We start from the raw sequence: 25885 nt of genomic DNA, 5'->3' as shown, positions 1-25885 counted from the left end.
AGGGGCTTCGGCGCTGAAGTTGTGGCAGATAATATGGTGAGTCCGAATAGTGCATCGGATGCTGAATACTGTTCTAGTGCATAGTGTTGTGTAAAATGTGTGGTCTGATGCCCAAGTTGCTGCTCTACAAACGTCCAGAACATTCTTGGAGGCATGTATACGAATGTCTGTAGGGGGCTGTAGGTCATATCTGTGATAACACAATTCGATACAACCTGAAATCCATTTGAAAAGCCTCTGTTTAGATATGGTGTCCCCTTTGGATCGTTCAATTATTGAGACAAATAAATTTCAGAGACTTGCAGAAGGACTTTGTTCTACGTAAATTGTGGACGTCCTGCATACATCCAGGGTATGGCGTGTTGACTCATCTATGCCTGTGGGGTTTTGGATAGAACGTCAGTAGACGGATGGGTTGGTTGAGGTGGAATGATGAGGCAACCTTAGGCAAAAACTTGGGATGCAGCCTCAGGGAAACTCTTTGAAAAAGATTACGTATGCTGGGTCTGCAATGAGAGCTCCCAGCTCTCTGCCTATCTGGCGGATGTAATAGCTACAGTAAGTGCTACCTTCATCAAAACGTGAAGGAGAGAGCATGTTGCCATCGGCTCAAATGTGCGGCTGGTGAGGACTTGAAGGACTAAGTTGAGATCCTATGCTGGGGAAGGATTTCACACTTCAGGGTAGATGATGTTGAGGCCTTTGAAGAACTGCTTGGTGAGTTGGAAGGTGAAAAAAATCAATAAATCATCTACTTTGTGGTGGAACGTTGATAGCTCAGAGATGTACCTTGATTGAGCTCATGGAGAGGCCCGATTTTTTAAGTTCTAATATTAGAGGTAAGGAGACGGAGATGGATACAGTCTTTCTGTTGGCACCAGGTATCTAACCACTTCCATTTGTGTACGTATGTGTGAGTGGGGTGGTTGTTCTGCAGCTATTTAACAAAATGTTTTGTACTTCCTTCAAGCATGTAATTTCAGATCCTTGGAGCAACCACGCTTTGAGATTGAGTATTTCCAGGCCTGGGGGGGGGAAGGATTTGATCTGCATCCTGGGACAGGAGAAGAGGCAGAGGTGGACATGTGTGTGGTGAACACACCGCCATTTTGAGAAGGTAAGGAAATCAGATTTGCAGAGGCCATGTGGGGGCTATATTAGGATTACTTTGGACTTTTCCAGTCTGATCCTGTAAGGAACCCATGCTAGGAGGTGGGAGGTAGGAAAGGCGTATAGGAGGGGAGCATCCCATTTGATAAGAAAGGCATCGTCTAAGGATTGAAGACTCAGCCCTGACATTTGGCGTTTTGTGCAGTTACAAAGCCCCAATGCCTAAATACATTGTGGAACACACGTGTGTCCAGCTCCCACTCATGGCCCTGAGAGAAGTTCCTGCTTAATGCATCTGCTGTGGTGTTTTGGCATCCAGATAAGTATGATGCTGTGATGTCAATACTGTGCGTGATGCATCGGTGCCAGAGCAACATGGTTTCTATGCATAGGGAGCGTGAGCATGCTCCCCCTTGTCTGTTTATGTAAAACATGCATACCACCTTCTCTGTGAGGTCTTGTATGGTCTTGTCTTTTTTGATGGGTAAGAAGTGGGAGCAAGCATTGCAAATGGCTCGTGGTTCTAAAAGATTAATGTACAGAAGGGATTCAGTTGGGAACCAACAGCCCTGGATAGAATGTGAGTTCAGATGTGCTCCTCAACCCAAAAGTGAGGTGTGTCATGATGGTCATCATTGGGGGATTCTGTACAAAAAGACACCCCACCCCAAGGCAGATGTTGTCTGGCTGTGTCCACCAGAGTATGGAGGTTTTTTTTTTGTTTGGCATTGTGAGGCATTTGTTTATATTGTGCCTGTGCGGGCCATCTCACATGTAGTCTTGCATGCTTGATGACAAAAGTCGTGACAGCCATGGGGTCCAATAGTTGCAAGCAAGTCCTGGAGGTCACTTGCGGACTGTTTCATGCCGTGGTGATCAGATTGGTTAAGATTAGAAATCATTGCCATGGTAGAGAGAGACCATCACCTCAGGAGAACTGAGGTAGGCTCCGATGAATTCTAGTTCTTGTACTGGTGTTAGCATTGATTTTTGTGCGTTTATTTGGAGGCCTAATCTTGTAAAGAGAGCTACCGTCTGTTCGGTGGCCTCTAACGCTGTTTGTTGTGTTGACACTTTCAGTAAGCAGTGTCCAAGAAGAGGAATACCATGATTCCTTTTTTGCGGAGGTAAGCAGCCAAGATTACGAGGCCCTTCGAGAATACCCACGGGGCAGTAGATAGGCTAAAAGTCAGGACATTGTACTGGAAGTGATCCAGTCCAATAGCAAATCGGAGAAACCTTTGATGTAACAGGTGAATTGTTGTATGAAAATACATATCCTGGAGCTCGAGGACCAAGAAACAGCCCTCCCTTTCTAGCGCTGGAATTATGGTGACTAATGTGACCATCCTGAAGTGTTGGGTCTTCACAAACTTGTTGAGTTGTCTTAGATCAAGAATGGGTCTCTCCGTCCTCCTGTTTTTTTTTTTCCTGTGTGAAGAAATAATGTAAGCAAAAGCCCTTCCCTCTGTGTTTTGTTGGTATGGGTTATACTGCTCCTGTGGGCTACCTCCTGATGCAGCAGATGTTCATGAGAGGGGTCCCTGAAGAGGGGTGGGGAAGGAGGTTGGGTACGAGGGTTGGAAATAAAAGGGATAGAATACCCAGTCTTGATTTCTAGAACCCATCCGTCTGTTATAATAGTTTGCCAGATTGGAGAACACCTGACTCCATTTTACCCAAATGGTTGGGAAATGGTGCCAGCGCTGAAAGATGTGGGAGGTCTCAGACCCTCGACCAAGGCTTCATATTTGCTGTCTGGATGTTGATGGCTGAGACATAGTAGTCTGAGGACTAGGCTGTTATCTCCTCGAGGGTCTCAGTTTCCACCCATGATGCTCGTATTGTCTGTGCTGTTGCGTCTGGGAAGTGGGCTGGAACCTCTATGGAGCATAATTTCTTCATCTTTTCTTGGTCCTATGTGTATAAATGGGACCTCATTGTCACCCTCAATTCCTTGAGTGTATGGAGGGGCTTGTCTGTTTTGGCTGAGGAGAATTTGGGACTGTGAAACAGCAAATCTTTGACCGTCAACTGCACCTCTTTGGGGAACCCAGATAGATGGAGTCAAGATACCCTTCTCCATCACCACTGTGGTGGCTACAGACCTCGTTGCTGTGTCCACCGGAGTCCAGGGCAGCCTGTAGTGCTGTCCTGGTTGTAAATAGACCCATTTAGATCCTTAATATCAGAGGGACATTCTCCTCCTCTGGAATAAATTCAATAAATTCCAAGAGTTTAGTGTAATTATGATAGTACTGGACCAGTAATGCTTCATAGTTGGCTAACCTCAAGTGCAGAGATGCAGAGGAACATGCCTTGTGGCCGAAGAGGTTGAACCTCTTCCAGTCCTTGTCATAAGGCATGTTTTCGGGGTATCGTTGTCTGCCATGTTCATGTACTGCCTCCACCACCAATTAACTGGGTGAAGGGTGCGAGAAGAGGAACTCCGTTCCCTTCGCCGGTACATAATATTTTTTATCCAACCTCTTGCATGTAGGTGGGATCATTGCAGGGATTTGCCAAATTGACTTAACTGGCTCCATAATCACGTCGTTCACAGGAAGAGTGATTCTGGAAGAAGCCGCTGTATGTAAAATGTCCAGGAGTTTGTGCTGTTGCGCCTGGACCTCTTCTAATGACATGTCTAGTGAGCTCATCACTATTTTGCGGAGATCTTGAAATTGTTTGAATTGATCTCCTTTGTTGGGAGGTGGTAGCATAACAGTGTAATCAGGGGAAGATGAAGATAAGTGGGTTGCTGGCACCATCTCCTGGACAGAGAGTTCTTCCTCCTGATCACTGCCCTCTTCTAGAGATTCCAATGGTCCTGGTACCGGAGGTGCGGGTGGCTGATGTATGGTCACCCTGGGTGGGCTGGAAGATTTTTGTGGTGGGGGGGTATGATGCCCATGGGTTCCAATATGCCCACTTTGGGGGGAAATGGCATGGGTGGTATCCATGGGTGACCATATTGGTGTTTGTCTTTGGTATCAGTGTAATAGCCCCTGTGCAGACTGTCTGGTCTGTGTGGATCGTGGACCAGAGATGAATGTTGAGGAGAATAGATTTCTCCATCATCCCCACCGCTCTACCATTTTTGAGCGAATCGTGGTGGAGTCGGTGCAGAGAATAGGGGATTCCAGCATCAAAATAACTATGAGGTCTTTGTGGCGCAGGAACTGTTGTGGTGTTGGGGCATCAGCACTGTGGAGGACAGTCATCAATACCCTACTGATTGTTGCAGCATGGTTGTTAGTGCTGGTGTGCACATCGAATGTATGATGCTGGCAGAAGGTGGTGCCATCATGTGGAGCGGTGCACAGTTGCTCAGTGCTAAGAGTCTAGTTGGCTCCACCAATGCCAAGGCATGGGGTTTCAGTTTACCTTTATTGCCTATGTCAGAGCTCACTGGCTTAGGGTCTTTCACTCTCGTGGCACCAACAGTCAGATGGTCCAGCTACTAAGGCCATGGAAAAGGCTGGTGCAGCAGGTACCAAGGGTATTTGCCCATTTGAGGAATGCCATTTCTTGGCCGATTCCCAAGTCGGAGCAGTGGTAACGTGCTTCTTTGCCACCATCTTGGCAATTTAAAACAACTTTTATGCACTCATGCACACCCTCGTTTGGAATCCATATAGCGACCATCGCTTGAAGACGAACTTTGCCTTAATAAACATATATTTTTAAAATGTTTTAATGGTGGTGCTCAAGTTATTAACTAGTGAATTATTTGTTTTTTGGTGAGAACATTAACAGTATTAAATTTTGAGGGATTCACTCCCTATAACATTTCTGAAGTAGACAATTACCATTATGAAAATAATGAAATATTTAAAATGATCAATAGTGGAGAAGTGCCTTCAAAGTGCAATAATGCATGTTATTGAAGTGTTTACAATAAACGTATTCACAAGTATCTATGATCTAAGCATTGTCAGAGGAAAAATATGAGTCAGTCAACCTTATTCATTACACCAGTATAAATGCATCCAGTTGGCCTCACTAGCACTATTTCCCTTTCTAGTGACACACCTTGGATTTTGGTATTTCAGCTGCCCACATATCTCAAGCCTATTCTGGCAGCATCAGAAGACTACAAAAAAGCCACAATTTGAGAAATACTTTATTCTTTGCTCTGCCATTAAACTATAGCACTACCCTTATTTAGAACATATTTTGAGATTTTATCTTGAAATAACTTGACCTTAAATTATATACTAAATGTTCCAAGATATCAAAACTAAACACTCTTTCTCTTTGCCTTATGTCTGAGGGTAACACAGCAGCCCCAAAGTCAGAGATGCTTCAGAGATTATGCCAAAAAGAATGCTGCAGCAGTATTTCTTAAATCTGATTCAGACAATCTCCTGGTGCTAAAATTTTAATCAACTTGTTCCAACACAACAAAGCTGTTACTGAAAGAGCAACTGGTACCAGCTTAGTATCCAATCTCATCAGTACACAGGAAACTCCCAGATCCAACAAATTCTTTAGAAGGCAAAAATCAGCCGTGTCACTGATGAAGTCTGGCACCAAAAGGACTGTTTCTTTGAGCTGATGTAATTTTAGTACCCATTGAAGTCTTTATACAGTGTAGTCACAAACCCAATCCATCTGGCACAGACTTCTTTGGTGCCAGGGCCACCCATGACTTGGCTGAGTGATGCCAGAGATGGAGTGGAGGAGCTTTGTATACAATTCCCTTATGCATAAGCAAAATTCTGCTATTTGCGTTCCTTTTATCTTGCCAAATTCGGGACAAATTTGGTATTGATGCACAATATACTACAGATTTAAAATTAAAAATGCACGTAAACAAGCCTAATTCCACCATAATCTATGCAAACTTTACCTTTTGCTAAATAAATCTACTATTAAAAACTTGAAAGGGAGCATTGTGACATAGCAAGGGCCCAAAATGTGTTCCCATTCTTCCCCTAAACTTCATTCAACACCCTGTATTTCAAGTGTACATTCTTGAAATGTACAGACTTTTGATACTCTTCATAACACATTCACTTAAAAAAACAGCAAAAAGGGGAGCTTTAAAACCAATTAAGTTTTAAAAGAGTTTTCCTGATTCTCAACAAATACATTAATCAGTCAATATTAAGAGCTGGATTCTTCCAGTTTCAGAATGGAGCAGAAGGGGTCACTGGCATGAAAGGATTACAATGAAACTATTTAGAGAGGAGATATTTATATAAAAAACCCAATTAACACAAAAAGTTAAGGTCAAGCACTCAGAAGCTATGAAATTGAAAAAAAAATTAAGGTTTGCCCTCACAATATTTTCAATGTTGTAAACGCTAACCATTTTATCAGGAGTCCCATTATACTGCGTACTTGTGGCACCTTAGAGACTAACAAATTTATTTGAGCATAAGCTTTTGTGAAGCCGATGAAGTGAGCTGTAGCTCACAAAAGCTTATGCTCAAATAAATTTGTTAATCTCTAAGGTGCCACAAGTACTCCTTTTCTTTTTGCGAATACAGACTAACACGGCTGCTACTCTGAAACCTGTCATTATACTGGGTGTTTTTCTTAAGTCTGAGTCTTCATTTTCACAAAGTAAGTTTCTAGTTCTTGCGGTTATGCAGAAAGAAGGGTCATATTTTCAAGCATAAGTGTAGCCTAAAAAGTCTTAAACTAGAAGGCAAAGAAAGAGCTTTAATTTTTTTTTTTTTAAATCTCATGATTTTGAGGTCTGAATCACAATTTTTGAATGTTTGGGTTGACAATACTGTAACTGCCATATTGCGCATCATGTATGTTTTACTATATATACACACGCACACTAATAACAAAGTCTCCAAAACTTGCAAATGACTGAGTACTTGGGAACCTCTGTATTCATGTGAAGCTTCACTGACTCAAAGTTAACTGACATGCAGTCAGATGCAGGAACAAGGCCCAATTCATTAAGATCATTAATATCTACTTTTTCCAGGGAAAGAGGAACACAAATATTAGGTATAGTATGCACGTTAATATTTCAAGATTTCTTAACTTTAAGAATTCATTATTGAATGCTGATCTTGCAATCTTAACACTACACATTAATGTCACATTCTTGCATTTAAATTCCCCCGGCATTTAAGAACAAAGAAAATCCAGAGATAAGATGCTGAGCATCTTGTAAATTTCTTGCACAGCGCCAATTCAACTTGCTCACCTAACAGATCACCATCAACTTGAAAATTATGCCTGTCTAAAATTTTTGTACCTATTAGTTAACAAAAAACTCTGTCAAAGTTTGTGTATTTCACAGCAAAATTAGCAATAGGTCAAATGCTGTTTTCTCTTTGAAGACCATTAGTTTTTCCTTTGCTAAAAAGGAAAAAAAAGAGTTGAACAGATTTTTTTAAATTATTTTTTATTAAAAGCAATGGAAAACAAAACCAGGAAAAACTGAAAAAGGCGTTCAGGTAGACATGCAAATTGTTTAAAATAAGGTGGATTTGATTTAAATCAAATTGATTTAAATCAATAGTCAGGAAGACTTGATTTAATCATGGATTGCTACATAAAAGTACATTCTTGTTGATTGTTATAACCTTAATACATATTCTTCACAACTCAGAGATAGATGTAGGTTTCATTTTTAGAAGGTACACACTATACATTTATAAAGTGATTTATTTTGAAAACTTTTCAGATTAGCTTTTACAGCTATATCAGAAAATGAATAATTGTTTGGTTACTTCATTTACCAAAGGCAATTGAAGCAGATATTTATGAAGTCATTGGGATGTGAACGATCTCCAATTCAACAGGTTAATCATTAATATTTGGAGGATTTTCTTGCCATGCTGTATTAAGGAGAACACTACCAGACAGACACTTAAATTGTTTTATTTAACAACAACGTTACGAATTCTGGATTTTTTTCTTCAACAGCAAACATAATATTTTAACAAAACAAGCATATGCATTTTTGAATTTAGTTAAACATTCAAGTTTTTTAAAATCAGGTTTGTTTTTGTTAAAATTGTTTTTTTAACAAAAATTGTTAAATTAAATTGACTATCAGCTAGGCGAACATGAAAAACTTAAAATACTGGCTTCTGAGCTAACTCAGTCATCTTCACCCTCATTTTCCTGTTCGTTCATAATCTGGAAAAGAAAAAAAAGCTTTCCAGCTTTTTCAGATCCCAAACGATTTCTCAATTTAGAATGAATTAGTCCAAAGGAAGAAAATCTTTCTACACCAGCAGAAGAACCTACTGCTGTTAAAAGTGAGATCATCACTTCAGTCTCTGAATCCAAGTGCTTAAGTGGCTTCCACCAGTTCACTGATGTGACTTTCTTTAAAACATCCTCAGCAAACTTATTTCTTGAATGGCTCACCCTTTAGTTCTGAAGTTTATTATAGTTGGCATTATGGAGGGATGATTGCTGGATGCCCATGTCACAGCCAACTCCCCTGCTTCAGCGTTAAGGTTTGACCCTGGTACAGAGTATTGAGAATATCTGCAAGAAAATGAGCTGGAGACCATGCTTGTCCCATTTGTTCTTTTTAATGCTTGTAATTCAACTCTGTCACTGCATATTTTTCTTTTTAAGATCTCACTCAGTTGCTTCCAAATTTCAACTGTGTCAGCAAATAAATAGCTATTTCTCTGCATTTTGTTCAAGGCTACAGAAATAGGCTTCAGGGTACTCGGCATGTGTTCAACATTTCTCTTAAGCCCAATGTTGAGAACTTGGGCTGTGACAGTGCCATCTATTTTTTTACAATTTTGTTCACAAACTGTCATCAGATTAGGCCAGTTCTTGAGATAGTGCTCAAAACAGTCCACTACTGAGTTCCATCGCATGTCTTGTGGGAGAGTTAGCTTGGTTCCTCCCACTTTTTTCAGAGCAGCTGCTGTAAAGTGGTTGTTACGGAAGTATTTTGCAATTTCAACAACGTTCGCCTTTATTTCTGGAACACTAAAGTCTTTGACTAGGAGGTGCATTAAATAAGCACTGCAACCATATGTTATTAGCTTGGGACTCTCTTCACGCTTCTAAATAAATTCTTCTCATCTTGGATACATTTGCAGCATTGTCTGTGACCAACCTGCGTATTAGACATTTGAATTTTTTATCAGTTTGTTACAGCTTTTACGGCTACTTCTTGTAAGTATTCTGCTGTGTGTGCGCATTTCCTGATGTATCAACTGTTTCTGTAAGGAAGACATTTCCTTCTTCTGTTGTCACACCAGCACATACAACAGGATCATTGTGGACATTGCTCCACCCATCAAGACTCAGGTTAATAATTCGTCCTCTAGACTTTCTGCACACTGCTCAATTTCTGTTTCATACACTTTATCCAGCAATTTGCCTGTGACATCTGCACTGTTGGGTGGACTGTATCCTGGTCTTGATGTCTGAACCATGTTAATAAAGTGTGGGTTCTTAATTATACGGAAAGGAGAGTTTGTTGCATAAACAAACTGGGCAATTTTTTCATCAATTACCTCTTTCTGTAATCTGCTGGTTCTTATCAAAAACTTATCTATGGTTGTTTCTGGATGATGGAGATTTTTTTCCCCCCCTCTTTGCTACAGTTGATTACTGTGGCTATGTGACACATACATGATATGACTGAAATGCTATCATTGGCAGATAACTCTGAAACTATAGAAAGTGATGGTGATCTTGAAGGTGGATAGTCTTCAGAATCCTGTACGTTGAGGATGGATTCTCCTAAACAAAATAAGTCAATGCAGTTATTTAATTATTATTGCCATACTGCTCATTTAGTATTACTCCATTGCATTCACTGACACTGGGTACTACTTTAAAGGTGAAACTGTAGAAGGAAGACCTACCTATTTCAGCTATTTATTTTTTATCACAACTGCATCTAAAATGATAGTACCATACAGTAAAAACTATATTTTTTGCTCAAACATGAGAATTCAAGAATAGTCCAGAAGGAAGACAGGCAGTCCTTAAGAAAGAAGTATGAAATAAAAAAGGTTTATCAACCTGAAAATCTTGCATGTTCAGACATGTTCCTTTCATCATCTTCAACGCAGCTTCCTCCTGAGAAGGAACACTTTTCATGTTGTTTCATTCGGGAAACCAGGCCTTGCATTTCTTTGTTGCACTGTTTGCATTTCACATGCATGCCTGTCTTACCCACAGATAGAGGAACTTCACTAAAATATTCCCAAACTGGGTCTCTTTTACACCCTGCTGCCATTATAGGTTTTCCCTTCTAGTGAGAGGATGGTACGGTAGATCTCAAATCAATGAAGGCTACACTCAGAAAGACCTCAAGACTTCTGGAATATGCTGCTCTTAACAGTTTCACTTTTGTTTCTGCCTGTCCTTCCCTTCTCACATTTATCTTCAGACTTCTCCTTGTCCAGATCTATTCTGCCCCCAACAATCTTCTATTCATTGAACTTTTTGAAACTTTGCACTTTTAGAGAAGTAAGGGATTGACTCTGTGTACACAAATTTGCAGAGGAATAATAGGGTTGAGGTCTGTTATTTCTCACCTCTATATATATTACTTGTTAACAGCAAAAATGTTTTTTCAATTAACAAGCATATTATCTTGGAGACACAAATCCACACTTTGAGAACTGCAAAACTAAGCATCTCTGATGGTATCTTCTAGACTGAGCCTCTTTGGATAGATAGAAAGATTAACCAAAATAATCTATACGGAAGCCCCTGGAACCCCATAAAATTGGGTCCCTAATCCATGAACTCATTTACAAAAAGTGTTTCTTAAACATTACATGAATATATTGTCTCATACTATAGAATTAGAATTTATAATCCCTATTCCATGAGGAGATATCTTTGAGCTACGATGTACCTTAATTAAAAATTCTTTAGATCGTATTTTTTTGATAAAATGCTTTTTGAGGAAAAATCCGATTTAAATAAAAAAATTGGATTTTTTTTTTTTAAATGTCATTGATTTTCATCCACCCTAGTTTAAAATAAATTGACAGTGTTTGTCAAGTTTCTCAGGACTTTTCAAGAGGAAATGTTTCTGTGCAGCTACTCATCTATTCAAGTTGTGGTATGTAAGTTCAGTGTATTAGTATACACATGTAGACCTACGGACATGTTCTGACAAGCTACATATACAATTTTGAAAGGGTTCTCTTAAGTAAAACTAATGGTTTCCCCTCCTCCCCAAAGCAAAAGCATTTGTTTTCAAAGTTGCATCCATGCCAACTCTCCTGATCAAACTTCATGCATTTTTGCTTTAACTTCCATCTTAAAAAAGAAAAAATGATTAAGTCTCCTCATGCATATACCTTTTTCAAAGTTCAAAATCAGCTGAACTAATTTTGAAGAAACTTTCTGGAAAAGTCACTTTTGAGCAGAAGCAAAGCAATGAAATCACTATTAAAAGATAAATATTTCAGAAAGGGGAATATATGAAAAACAGATCATCAATTAAATTTGAACATGAACTGTAAGCTCCCACTATAAATATTTTATAAACCTCAAGTAGTGTGGATCAGTCTTAAAATTCTTAAGAGTAAGGAAATTCTGACTTAGTCACCATAACAGATCATGTTATGATACTTTTCCAGAACACTACTACAGACAAGAGCTCACATGCATTCTCCCAAGACACAGTACATTTATTGTAACAATATAGAGGGTATGAATTTTAAAACACTTAAGCACAAAAATAACTTTAATAATCTGAGCAGCTCAATTTCTGCCAATGGGACTGATCATATGAGTAAAGTTAGTCATAAGTGTTTGCAGGGCTCAGAGGCAATACGGACAATTGGTAGTGACACTAACAGGGTAGCTTACTCCTTTAAGGGCCAGGGGCATGGAGTCAGCAACCCTGTTCAATTATCAGGCCCACTTGAGAAGGGGTCAGTGATGCCTATAAAGCAGATGTGGGCAAACTATGGCCCTCAGGCGACATCCGGCCCACGGGACCATCTTCCTCAGTCCTTGAGCTCCTGGCCAGGGAGGCTAGCCCCTGGCCCTTCCCCTGCTGTCCCCCCTCCCCCGGAGCAGGGGGCGGTTGGATGGGGTGGAGGTTCGGGGGGGCGGGTGGTCAGGGAACGGGGAACATGGGGCAGGGGTGGTCCTGGGAGGCGGTGATCAGGTGACAAGGAGCAAGGGGGGTGGGAAGTGGGAGGGGGAAGGGGCCAGGCTGTTTGGGGAGGCACAGCCTTCCCTACCCAGCCCTCCACAGAGTTTTGCAACCCTGATGTGGCCCTCGGGCCAAAAAGTTTGCCCACCCCTGCTATAAAGGGCTGAAAGAGATACGTTGGAGGGAGAACTGTAGGAAGGAGACTGACTCCTGTGACTGGTCCTGGAGCAGAGAGAGATATCCAGAGTGACAGGCCTCTGGGCCCCTGCAGGCTACACTAGGCATCTGAATAGTTTTGTATTACTTTGAAAGCTTTTTGGTTTAAATTAATAAACCATACCCTTCATATTTAGGTTGCCTAATTCTTTCCATTTAAAAAAAGGTCACAAAATATTTCATTTTTGCAAAGCTCTGAACACCCCTTTTCTCTACAGAAGGCCTTTGAAATTCAGCTGGGAGAAGAATCTTGGGGGGGGGGGTGTCAAAAAAGGGCCTTGTCTTCATCCATGAAATTCCATTCAAGTTTTAAACTGTTAGAATTGCCAAAACAACTGAACATGAACATGGTCCCATGCCATTACCAAAGTAACAACAGCACAACACATGTTACATTGGGAACACCAAGATCAAATAGTGTTTCCAGGGGTAGGGAGGAAAGAGCTGGTTCATGTTTCTCCCCCCCAACTCTTTTTCCTACCCAGACCCAAAAGCCCATCTCTCCAGCTGCTTAATTTGTAATGAAAGAGGTGCCGGGGCTCAAGCATTTTTGTACTTTCATAACCGATGTGGCAAGTGGTGCCAGTGCTATGAATTGCCAAACCTAGAGGTGTCGGGGCTCAGCCTTGGCACAAATTAAGCCCTGCACCTCTCCTTCTAGGACCACCATATGAGGAAGAAGCTTACCCCTGCCTCTCAGTATAGAGGAAAAAGGAAGGTAAGCCAGGTGCCCCTAAACAAGGCACAAGACCCAAGGCATGGCCCTACTGATCCCCTCTCCTCTCTAGAGTACCACATAGAGCAGGAGTTCCCCCTTACCCCGCCATCTTCTGGAGAAGAAGAAAAACAGGCAGGCAAACAGATGACAGAACAAGGAGTAATGGTCTCAAGTTGCAGTGGGGGAGATTTAGGTTGGATATTAGGAAAAACTGTCACAACGAGGGTGGTGAAACACTGGAATGCATTACCTAAGGAGGTGGTGGAATCTCCTTCCCTAGAAGTTTTTAAGTTCAGGCTTGACAAAGCCCTGGCTCGGATGATTTAGTCAGGGATCGGTCCTGCTTTGAGCAGGGGGTTGGACTAGATGACCTCCTGAGGTCCCTTCCAACCCTGATATTCTATGAAACTCCCTGACACCACTCCCCAGAACAAGCAAAGCTCATGGCCCCAGCCGCCCATTTCCCCCCCGGGATAACAGCTTTCTGCAGCAGGTCCTGTATTTCACTTGGCAGAATTCCATGCTGAAGGAAGCTTCAGGGTTTAAAGCTTGAAGATGATGCGGGGAGGTGGGGGGGGTGTTATTGTTGCACAGAATATAATTTTTCCCTTTTTAAGTACAGGCTAGGAAATAAACTACAGTAAAAATTGTTATTTAATATATTTTATGTTGCAAAGTCAAGCACTTGAAAATATTCAACATAGGGAATGAGACATCTATTCAATGGTTGTTTTTATCTTCATCATTCAGTGTGCAGTCCCTATTTTATTTAATGCAAGTTATCCAGATTTTGGACTGAATACAGAATTATTTCCTTGTTGTCTTTTCTAGGGCATTCACATATTAATGAATTTATCTCCCCAGTGAGATAAAAGTATTATTCTCCCCATTTTACAGATAGCATCAGGCAAACCTCTCAGGCCAACCTCTCAATTTGGCCATGTCAGGGCTTCCTCCTGATTTCCACCCCTGTTCTCATTTGATCAGCTATTTTACCACCAGAGAAGCTGAGCAGGCACCACTTCCACTGACTTTAGTTGCAGTTGCGAGGACTCACCACTTTCTCACAGCGGGCCCAGGAACACAATATTAACATGAAAATAAAGTATCCCTGTGTGCCATTCACCTGTCTTAACCACAAGACCATCCTCTCTTTCAGCAGTTCCTTACCTCATTCCTTATATATCTTCCAACTTCTAGAGCAAATGAGGCAGGGATCCTATAAATAGCCTAGTTTCACAACACAATTCTGAATCATTCCCTGAACACCATCCGTCCTGATCTCTGAATGGCCAGGATGCAGTGGGAAAAAAAAATAGGGGGTGATCATGGAATTAAAGACTATCAAAAAGCATACCATAAGAGGACTGAATTAATGTTGCATGGGAAATGAATGAAAATATTATCTAAACTTTCAAGTCAATTACTTTACAACCTAAAATATTATTTTAATACGGGGGTAGTTGGTATGTAATTTTACCTTAGAATGTTCAGACTCGAAGGTTTACACCAGACTTGTAAAAAGACTTGCAACTAGTACCGGAGAGGAGAACACACACCTAAAGCTTCAATCTATTTGTCAGTAATTCTTCCATTAGTTTTCCTTACAACAAAAGGCTCCTGCACTTTTAAATTTAGATATTTTATTTCATTTCTTCTAGCAAAGACCTAAATAATGGGGGACAGGGATAACTGAAGATCACTGAAGTAGTCTTCATTCACTAGTATGCTCTGAAAACATTTTACAATTAAATGTGTTTTAATATAATCAAAACTACATTATAAATAGCATCTCATTTGTTATCAAGGTTTTAGATTTGCCTTTTCAATGTCGCGTTATCCACAATTGTAAAGGTTCAACACAATAGTGCAATGAAAATAATAATTATTGTGTATCTTGTATGTAGGATAGTGAACCATGATACTGAAACTGTAAACTGCTGTCACCCTGCTCATAAAAATGAGATGTGTATTCTCAATAGGTTATCCCAAGTGAACAAAAAATATTAAGAGTTGCTGATTTACAAGCAAATGAGGGGTTTTTTTAAATCCAAAAACAAAACAAAAAACCACCACACACACACACACACAAAACCCATAACTTTTCATTAGAGCCTAACTAAATATAGTACATTTTTAAACTAATATGCGTTATATAAGACAGTCCTTCCTGGTTTAAATCCTAGCATCAGAGCACTGAAATCATGAATTCTAGCTCCGTGCTGCTTTATAACTAAAAAGCAGTTCAAATTCTAAAGTATATTAAAAAACTGTGGCAGACTAAGTCATGAATGATACAGTTTGAAATTGCTGAGATTTTAAAACCAAAATATGGAGCAACATTTAGCAGTTTTCATGTACATTAATGGAATAGGTTAACAAATCCTAGAAACACAATTGTAGATATATAATTTAAATAATAGATAATTTAAAAAAAAAAAAAACACCACATATCAGTACAAATAAAAAAATTTTTAAAATTTGAATATTCTGGAAAGCAGAGCCATTAACCGATGAGTTAAAAGATAAATGAAATCTTTACTTTCAGCCTTGCAGTTTGCTTTTCCTTCAAATAGTGTTATTTCAAATACTTTTTAAAGTACTACATAAACTGTAAATTCTCCTATACACCAACGTTTTAGTCTACAACCAATAAATGAAAACTTTCCTTCAAAACCACATTTTTCCTTTTAAGAAAAAAAAAAAAAAAAAACCAAGCAGCCCAAAAGGAATCAACACAAACTTTTTAATAGAAGTTTCATTGCCACAAGCACTCTTAACATACGTTTAATCAAGCATTTTTGGAAAAATAGTTTGAGCTACTCATTTCCAGAGACTACACAAATCAACACTTCAAGAGAAAAAAAAAAAACTTCATATAAAAAAAGAAAACAAAAACCCAACCACCACCAAAATCCCCCTTCCTTTCTTTTACCACTACCACCAGCATCAACACCACATTTTAACTAAAAAGCTTACCTTCTTCTGGTACCAGACTATAGCATCCGTTACTTTTGACGCCATTTATTCTACTGCATTCGCACGGTAGTCATTTTAGCCTGTTGAAAGACAGACAATTTTTACTTCCACCTTCCAAGAAAAGACTGATCAACAGGCATGTAAACTACTCTAGTTACCTGCAGAGGAAAGTGGTCTACAGGTATACTTACGTCACATTTGTCTCATTATTTTAGTAATAAGTTTTCCACATCTAAACAAAAATCTGCTGCCATAGTAAGGAGACAGAAGTTTCTATTACAAGAGCTTTCTCCACTCTGTAAAGTAATCCATACCTGGCAAACAAAGTAAGCTTTACTGCCCAGCTAAGTCTCATAGGATACATCTATACTGCAATAAAAAAAACCCATGGTACCAAGTCTCAGTCTGGATCAACTGGTTCATAGGCTCATAGGGCTTGGGCTGCAGGGCTAAAATTTGCAACAGACATATGGGTTCAGGCTGGAGCTCAGTCTCCTAGACCCACCCCCATCATGGGGTTTCAGAGCCTAGGCTCCAGCCTGAGCCCGAATATCTACACTGTAATTTTTAGGCCTGCAGTCTGAGCCCTGCAAGCCAAAGCCAGCTGACTTGGGCCAGCCACAGCCATGCCATAGGTCTTTTATTGCAGTGTGGAAGCATAGGCCGTTAAAGCCAGAAGGGACAATCATCATCATCTAGTCTGACCTGCACATTGCAGGACACGGAAACTCATCTACCCACTCCTGAAATAGACCCATAACCTGTGGCTGAGTTACTAAAGTCCATGCCCCACACTGTAGAGGAAGGCAAAAAGCCCTCAGGGTCTCTGCCAACCTGATCGGGTGGAAATTCCTTCTCAATCCCAAATATGGCAATTGGTTAAACCCTGAGCAGGTCAATGATGCCCACTGCCAGACATCTGGGAAAGAATTCTCTGTAGTAACTTGGAACCCTCCCCATCTAGCATCCCGTGTCCTGCCACTGGAGATATTTGCCAATAGCGGTCAACAATGGGCCTCATGCCATTGTACACAACCTCATCATACAATCCCCTTCATAAACTTATCAAGCTTGGTCTTGAAACTAGTCTGGTTTTTTGCCCTCTCTTCTCCCCTTGGGAGGCTGTTCCTGAAGTTCATTCCTCTGATGATCAGAAACCTTGATCTAATTTCAACCCTATAAACTGGCCATCAACCAGTATATAACCATTTGTTCTTGTGCCAACATTGGCCCTGAACGTAAATAATTCCTCTCCCTCCCTGGGTGTTTATCCCTCTGATATATTTACAAAGAGAGCAATCATCTCTCTCCTCAGCATCTGTTAGGCTCAGCAAGCCAAGTTCTGTAAGCCTCCTCTCATAAGGTAGATTCTCCATTCCTCAGAGTATCTTAGTAGCCATTCTCTGCACCTGTTTCTTAAACATGGGAGACCAAAATTGCACATAGTATTCCAGATGAGGTCTCATCAATGCTTTGTACAACAGTAATAACCTTCCCTTTCCCTACTGGAATATCTCGCCTGGTGCATCCTAGGATTGCATTACCCTTTTTCACAGGCTCACTGTCACCCTGTCATCTACTAATACACCTAGGTCTTTCTCCTACTCTGTTGCTTCCAACTTATAAATCCCCTGCTTAAAGCAAAAATTCTTGTTGTTAGTCCCTTGCATTTAGCACTATTAAATTTCATCCCATGTCTCTTTCTCCAGTGTTCAAGGTCATGCAAATCTTCTTGTAGAACATGCCAGTTCTCCTCCTATATTAACAATACCTACCAATTAGGTGTCATCCACAAATTTTATTAACGCCCCCTTTTTGTGCCAAGGTCATGGATGAAAATGTTAAATAAAGATTGGTCCCAAGACCAATCCTTAAGGAACTCCACTAATAACCTCTCTCCGGCCTGGCAGTTCACCTTTCAGCATAACCTGTTATAGTTAAGGCTAAGATTCTGTCATGGGTTTTTTTAGTAAAAGTCATGGACAGGTCACAGGCAACAAAAAAAAAAAAAAAAAATTCACAGAAGCTGTAATCTGTCTGACTTTTGCTGCTGTGGCTCCATGATTTCCCCCACCATCGTGTCGGCTGGGAGCTGTGGGGGAAATCATGGGAGCTGCAGGATGACCATATTTCCCAAAGGAAAAACGGGACACCCCAGCCACTTGCCCAAGGCGACCCACTCCCCCCAGGCAAGCTGTCGCCTGTAACTGGAACCCTGAGGAGGGGTCCCCTCAGGAGTCTATCACCTGTGCTGGAACTTTGCGGGGGGGGGGGGCCCCATCGATTGTCGCTGGAACCCTCCCAGGGCCACATTACTGTCAGCTCCAGAGTCCTGAGAACGTCACGGAGGTTTCTGGAAGTCGGATTCTGTAACTTCCATGACCTCTGTGACACAAACATAGCCTTAGTTATAGTCTCCCCTTTAAACTAGTTTCTTACTCACCTTTCAGTTCTAATTTAATCCCCATCTTCTCCAATTTAACTTAACTTCCCACATGGAACTGTATCAAATGCTTTACTGAAATCCACACAGATTAGGGTCTACTGCTTTTCTTTTATCTAGAAAATTGGTTATCTTCTCAAAGAAAATCACAGCATTTCTTAGTATTTAAATTCCTAAGATTCACATTGCACATAAAATCATCTTTATTTTTTTAAACAATGAAAAGTTGTACCCATTGCTTTATATTATTGCCTTGTTAGAATTTGTCAACAAGTACTTTTCCATGGAAATAGTGGCATTTAGTGAAGTCAACAGTATATTCAAGAAAGTGAACCAGATCATTATAAATGCAAAGGAGGACCATTTCAGACTTGCAGCCGGATATTTTAACAAAATTACTGTTGGGACCACGCTAATTATGATTTTAAAGTCTGCCAATTTTCTCACTGAAAGGGTAAACTAAAACTATATTAAGGGGATAAGCAAAGGCATTTTTTTAAACTATCAAATGGTAGTATTTACTACATCCATTGAATTTTTAAAAAAATTCAGTAAACATAATGCCTAAGAACGGCCATACTGGGTCAGACCAAAGGTCTATCTAGCCTAGTATCCTGTCTTCTGAAAGTGGCCAATGTCAGGTGCCCCAGAGGGAATGAACAGAAAAGGTAATCAAATGATCCATTCCCTGTCACCCATTCCCAGCTTCTGACAAACAGAGGCGAGAGACACCATCCCTGCCCATCCTGGCTAACAGCCATTGATGGACCTATCCTCCATGAATTTATCTAGTTCTTTTTTGAACCCTGTTATAGTCTTGGCCGCCACATCCTCTGGCAAATTGTTCTACAGGTTGACTGTGCGTTGTGTGAAGAAATACTTCCTTTTGCTTGTTTCAAACCTGCTGCCTATTAATTTCATTTGGTGACCTCTAGTACGTGTGTTATGAGAAGGAGTAAACATTTCCTTATTTACTTTCTCCACACCAGTCATGATTTTATACACCTCTATCATATCCCCCCTTAGTCATCTGATTTCCAAGCTGAAAAATCCCAGCCTTATTAATCTCTCCTCATACACACGCCGTTCCGTATCCCTAATCATTTTTGTTGCCCTTTTCTGAACCTTTTCCAATTCCGTTTTTTTTTTTTTTTTTTTTTTTTTGGGGGGGGGGGGGGGGGAGATGGGGCGACCACATATGCACGCAGTATTCAAGATGTGGGCGTACCATGGATTTATATAGAGGCAATATATTTTCTTATTATCTACCACTTTCTTAATGATGCCCAACATTCTGCTCATTTTTTTGACTGCCGCTGCACACTGAGTGGATGTTTTCAGAGAACTATCCACAATGACTCCAAGATCTCCTTCTTGAATGGTAACAGCTAATTTAGACCCCATCATTTTATATGTATAGTTGAGATTATGTTTTCCAATGTGCATTACTTTGCATTTATCAGCACTGAATTTCATTGGCTATTTTGTTGCCCAGTCACCTAGTTTTGAAAGATCCTTTTGTAGCTCTTCGCAGTATGCATGGGACATAACTATCTTGAGTAGTTTTGTATCATCTACAAAAATTTCGCGACCTCAGTGTTCACTCCTTTTTCCAGATCATTTATGAATATGTTGAACAGAAGTGGCCCCAGTACAGACCCCTGGGGCACACCACTATTTACTGCTCTTCATTCTGACACTGACCATTTATTCCTATCTTTTGGTTCCTATCTTTTAACAAAATTACGAATCCATAAGAGGACTTTCCCCTCTTATCCCATGACAGCTTACTTTGCTTTAGAGCCTTTGGTGAGGGCTTGTGAAAGGCTTTCTGAAAATCTAAATACTCTATATCCACTGGATCCCCCTTGTCCATATGCTTGTTGACCCCCTCAAAGAATTCTAGTCGACTGGTGAGGCATGATTTCCCTTTACAAAAAACATGTTGGACTATTCCCCAACAAGTTATGTTCATCTACATGTCAGATAATTTTGTTCTTTACTATAGTTTCAATCAGTTAGCCTGACTTCAGTACCAGGCAAACGGGCTTGTAATTGCCAGGATCACCTCTGGAGCCCTTTTTAAAAACTGGTGTCACATTAGCTATCCTCCATTCATTTGGTACAGAAGCTGATTTAAAATGATAGGTTACAGACTACAGTTAGTAGTTCTGCAATTTCACATTTGAGTTCCTTCAGAACTCTTAGGTGAATACCATCTGGCCTTGGTGAATAACTGTTTAGTGTATCAATTTGTTCCAAAACCTCCTCTTATGACACCTCAATCTGGGACAGTTTCTCAGATTTGTCACCTAAAAGGAATGGCTCGGGTTTGGGAATCTCCCTCACATCCTGAACTGTGAAGACCAATGCAAAGAATTGATTTAGTTTCTCTGCAATGGCCTTATCATCCTTGAGTGGTCCTTTAGCATCTCTATCATCCAGTAGCCCCACTGGTTGTTTAGCAGTCTTCTGGCTTCGGACGTACTTAAAAAAAATTTGCTATTATTTTTGAGTCTCTGGCTAGGTGCTCTTCAAATTTTTTGGCCTTCCTAATTATATTTTTACACTTCGTTTGCCAGAGTTTATGCTCCTATTTTCTTCACTAGGATTTAACTTCCATTTTTTAAAGGATGCCCTTTTGCTAATGTGTAGCTAATTTTAACATTAAAACTGAAATTTATTAAATATTAAATGTTGATCTCAGGAATTCTAGAGTGCATAAGAGGTTTCCCCTGAAAAACAAGTTAGAGAATTCTTTGCTCCACTTAACTAATTACGTTGTAAATCTAATTTAAAAAATGAAAATTCAGCACAAAATAAAGAACCTTATTTTTAAAAGAGAGATATTTTTCTATTTTATTGTATAGAGAGTCCCAAAAGTCTAAGCACCGCCTCAAGAATCATTCAAGGGTTGGTGGAATTTGCATAAGTTATGTAATGCATCTATAGTCCTACAAAAAACACTTTCATCTGGATTTTTGTATATATAATTAAAACAAAATAAATTACATGGTTATATTAACTGTCCTCTTACCTATTTAGTGTCCATAAAATGCAGCATAACAAAGGACAGATGAACTGAGAATTAAGAGAACCTGTTTTTAATGAAGTATTTTGAGATAATATCCAAGTTATTTAATTAACTATGAAAATCAAAGGAATGATTAAGACAAATTGTCCATTAAGACAAATTGTTACAAGGGCATTTCATAAATGTTAGATAGTTAAGGTTTAGAAATCAAGAAATTTTGGATAGCTGCATTCTTAAAATTAAGCACTGAACTCTTTCAATTTAGTTATTTTTAGCTGTTTGAGACTCTTCCAGACAAACTTGCGATATTTGTAAGCCATCTATTTCCTCTGTCTAGGGCCCTTAGGCTTTTATGGCAGACAGAGAAGCCACACTTTGGGGCCTCCACACAGGTCCAGGTAGGCTGATGTTTAGCTGGCCACTGGAGTCTGGCCAGTTAAGATCATTGGAACTGTACTTAGATGAATCTAGTGGGCAGGTACCCCATACACTAGGATCAAAAAAGTTGCAAAGGGTTGAAATAGCAGTTGCTTTGGTGCTATACTGTAACCCCACAATTTGCTCCCAGGTTGAAAGATTAATTCCATCATCCACAAACATGTTATTCTAGCTTTTTGTGGGGAGAAGTGATTTTTTTTTTCCCAACCTATGTAAACAGTTTTATACTTTGAAGAGGAGAGAACGGATATGTGACCACCCAAGCTTGGCAAGAACAGTGGGGTCACGTGGAAGAGTCAATCTTTTGACCCCTCCTGGGGCACTGAGCAAAGCAGATTTGCCATTCTTTCTACAAATATGTGCATTTTTCCCCTATAACAGCTATACCCTTAACAGCTACAGGATACAAGGTGGCTGAAAATGTTCAAACCCCATTTGGTACAATTGATCAGTTGTTTTATCCACAAGGCAAGATACAAAGATTGAGGCTAGGTTGAGATACAAATGCTGAGCTGGTTTGAAAAGATCTTCTAGCAGGACCTGAAGTAATTTGTTCAAGTTCACCTGCACAGTATATGCTTACAATTACCAAGCCTGTGACAGATGGCTCAATACTTCCTACAATTTATTTATAATTTGTAAACAGTGTAGAAGACATTGTGACAGAAAGCAACTAAGGGACCATAATCCAGATGCATACATTTTCCCCCTCAAGACATGCCCTGACAAACTGCCCCTTAAGTAGAGACACTTTAAGGAGGAAAAAGGTGGAGACAGGACAGACCAGGTCAGGTCAAAGAGATTGATACAGTCTTTCTACATCGTTATTTTGGCAAGGAAAAGTGAGGTGCAAGCTTCTCTAGGGATTTCTTAAACTGTCCTAGATCATTAGGGATATGGCAACTGCAGCCCATAAATAGCCACACAAGTCATGAAGCACATGGTTCACAGGAGTAAGAAGCCAGCACCTACTAACCCTAGGGCACTGTAGAAGTGCAAGGGGAAAGCTCTGAAACACCTCCAAACAGGTAACTGCTTGTTAGTCACCAAGAAAGGAATCTGTGTAGACAGTCACTTGAAGAGAAAACTAGTTTCCTATCTTACATTAACTGTGGTTCTGTGAGAGGCTGTCCATGTGGGAGTCCTGTACTGAGATTCTGTACTAGCCCACTTCACCCTTTGTCCTTGGGTGGGTGAGTTGCGAGGACATCTAGGGAACAGGTGCAGCTCCAATGGGCCATGCTAGCTCAAATAATATGATATTACACACATGGGGTTGGGGCAGCCCACCTCGAGCAGAACAGCCTATGCTGTGGGTTCACCATCTGTCTTTAAATGGTTAAACAGTAAAGCTGTCTGCATCTTTAAACTAGCAAACACAAAAGGTAACTGTTTGGTTGCAGCATTTTAAACAAAGGCCCTGACAGACTGTCTCTCTAGTTCTTCACATCCAGTATGAGTCAAAGATGACATCCAGGTTATGGGCCTGAGTGACAGACAGAATGGTGGTGTTGTTCACAATGATCAAGAAAGGAGGGGAGGGTTGGGGGTAAGATTAAGAGCTCTGTTTTAGCCATGTTGAGCCAGAGCTGATGGAAATACATCCATGAGGGGGTGTCAGACACAGACCAAGATTGTAATTTAGACAGAACTGGAGTAAAGATAGATCTGTGAATCATCCACATACAGATGGTGGTTGAATTTGTGTTTGCAGGTGAGATTACCCAGAGATAAGGGGTAGAGGGAGAAGAGAAGGACCAGGGACAGAGTCCTGGGAAACCCCCACAGAAAGCTGAAGGGAGGGGGGGCTAGAAGAGGAGGAGGAGGAGGAGGATCCTCTAAAGGACAACTGAAAGAGCAGTTAGAGAAACAGAAAAAGAACCGGAATCTAAGGAAGGACAAGATTTTAAGAAGGAAAGTATGGTTGACTTGTGTCAAAGGCAGCTGACAGGTAAAGGAGAACGAAGACAGTACTGGTTCTAAGAGCTGGCTAAAAAGTTGTCAGAGACTTTGGCAAGAGGTCACAAAAACATTCTCTCTGGTTTGAGATTAAGTAGGAACATTAACATAAACAAATGACTCTTTAAAAAATTGTGAGTGAAAACAGGTTTAATGAAAGGTTGTATGCAACCTTAACCATAATTTTTTATACTGTGAAAGTTATCACTATACATTATACAGGACTTGAAATGTATTAGGAAATTTAGCTAATCCAATCAACTAAATCACTGAACATTCTTAGATATTTTAAAATATGGCGGTATTGCATGCATTGCCCCAGTGAAAACACCCATGCAAATAATCTGCATTATTTCGCACCTAATTTAGGGTGGCAGTTTGTCATCTTCTCAGTCAATTCTGCACTTAAAAGTTGAGAGTTTTCTACATCTCTATAGAGTCTTCATGTCTTTGACATGCTACAACATATATTATTTAGCCATATGCTGTTAGGGTGTGATCTCACTCTTATTACAAACAATGGCAACATTCCCACTGAACTCAGTAGCGCAAGATCAGTTTCTTAAAGCAAAGAGTACAGACTTGTTTTATATTTCTATTTAACTGTGCTTTTTACCCTTTGTATTAAATCATTCCTGTTAGTCCAACTACCCTGGTTTCCATTGCTAGGTAGTCTACAATAAACCAAGCCATCATTAATATCATATTCCATTTTAAAAACATACACCAGATATGGCTGACCTCCAATTCTGCCTTCTCACCAATGTTCAGCCCTGTATGTTTGCTACTGCTACTATGATACTGCAGAATAGAAAGTTGCTCAGATAAAAGCTATGAAAAAAATAAGTTTACACTTATTCTTTTCCCAAAATACATTCTATCAGTGTGATTTTTTTTAAAAAAAAATCCCTAAAATATTAAGTACATCTACTGCAGAGCAAATACGTTAACATACTTTTAATATATGCCTTTCTAGATGTACTAGTTGAGTATTTCCCCACAACTGTAAAATGACCAAAACTGTGCATACAAGTCAGGTATGCTGTATGCCTAATAAATGGTCAAAAACAAAAGCCAGAAACAGTGGTTGTTCCCCTTTCCCCCACCCCGAGTGATGATCTTCTTGGCCACCTGTCTGCAGAGCCATAATACCACACATTTTTAAGTGTGGATCTGTAGCAAGAAATTGGTATGACAAAGCTGTGGTATGTTAATGAGTGCATGCAGGAAGCAGAAAACCACTCCCAGATTGCTGTTTATAGAATGTGCTGAAAACTTTAATCAACTGAGCTTGTGAAGGAACTTAGGTATCAAGTGACTGAGCTGCTAACAAAAACATGCAACCTCTAAATACTGTGCCTATATTTTAAAAAAGTTCTTGTGGGGGGGCAGAGAATCTGAGGAATTGCAGAGCAGCAAGCCTTACATCTGTATTGGACAACTGGTTTAAATGATATTTTACTATTCTGTTTTTTTAAACTATCTGAAAGATCAGTATATGATAGGTCGAACCAGCAGTTTCTCCACAGGAAACTTGTATCTCACTAATCTATTAACGCTCTTTGAACACATCAGTGAAGTAAGTGATAGAGGAGAAATGGCTGATAAAACTTTACACTTTCAAAAGGTTTTGGATTACGTTCCTCACAAGAGGCTACTAGAGAAAATAGTTGGTACAAGTGAGAGGCAGCGTATTGCCACGGGTCAAAAACTAAAAACAAGAGGTAGGATTATATATGATTGATATTCATCATGACAAAAGGTTAACAGGGTGCCTCAAGATTCTGTACTACATCCAGTGTTGTTTTACTATAATTTATTAATGATCTGGAAAAGGAAGCAAGTAGCAAAGCAGCAAAACGTATATATGACAAAGCTATGCATGTTCATTAGTCAAAACTA

The 25885-nt window shown here is 40.1% G+C and overlaps 1 protein-coding gene across 9 annotated transcripts in view; it reads right to left on the bottom strand.

Moving 5' to 3' along the window:
* Positions 1-25885, bottom strand: part of PHTF2 (putative homeodomain transcription factor 2) — a 180945-nt gene that overhangs the window by 138534 nt on the left and 16526 nt on the right. For all 9 annotated transcript variants that reach the window (XM_007063795.4, XM_043552161.1, XM_043552155.1 and 6 more), the window contains one exon: positions 16110-16189. In XM_007063795.4, coding sequence (XP_007063857.3) covers positions 16110-16154 — 45 coding nt within the window. In that variant the 5' untranslated portion in view covers positions 16155-16189. The remainder of the gene's footprint in view (positions 1-16109; positions 16190-25885) is intronic.

Source organism: Chelonia mydas, chromosome 1 (genome assembly GCF_015237465.2).
Source record: "Chelonia mydas isolate rCheMyd1 chromosome 1, rCheMyd1.pri.v2, whole genome shotgun sequence".
NCBI lineage: Eukaryota > Metazoa > Chordata > Testudines > Cheloniidae > Chelonia > Chelonia mydas.
This window is presented reverse-complemented; position numbering and strand designations above follow the sequence as displayed.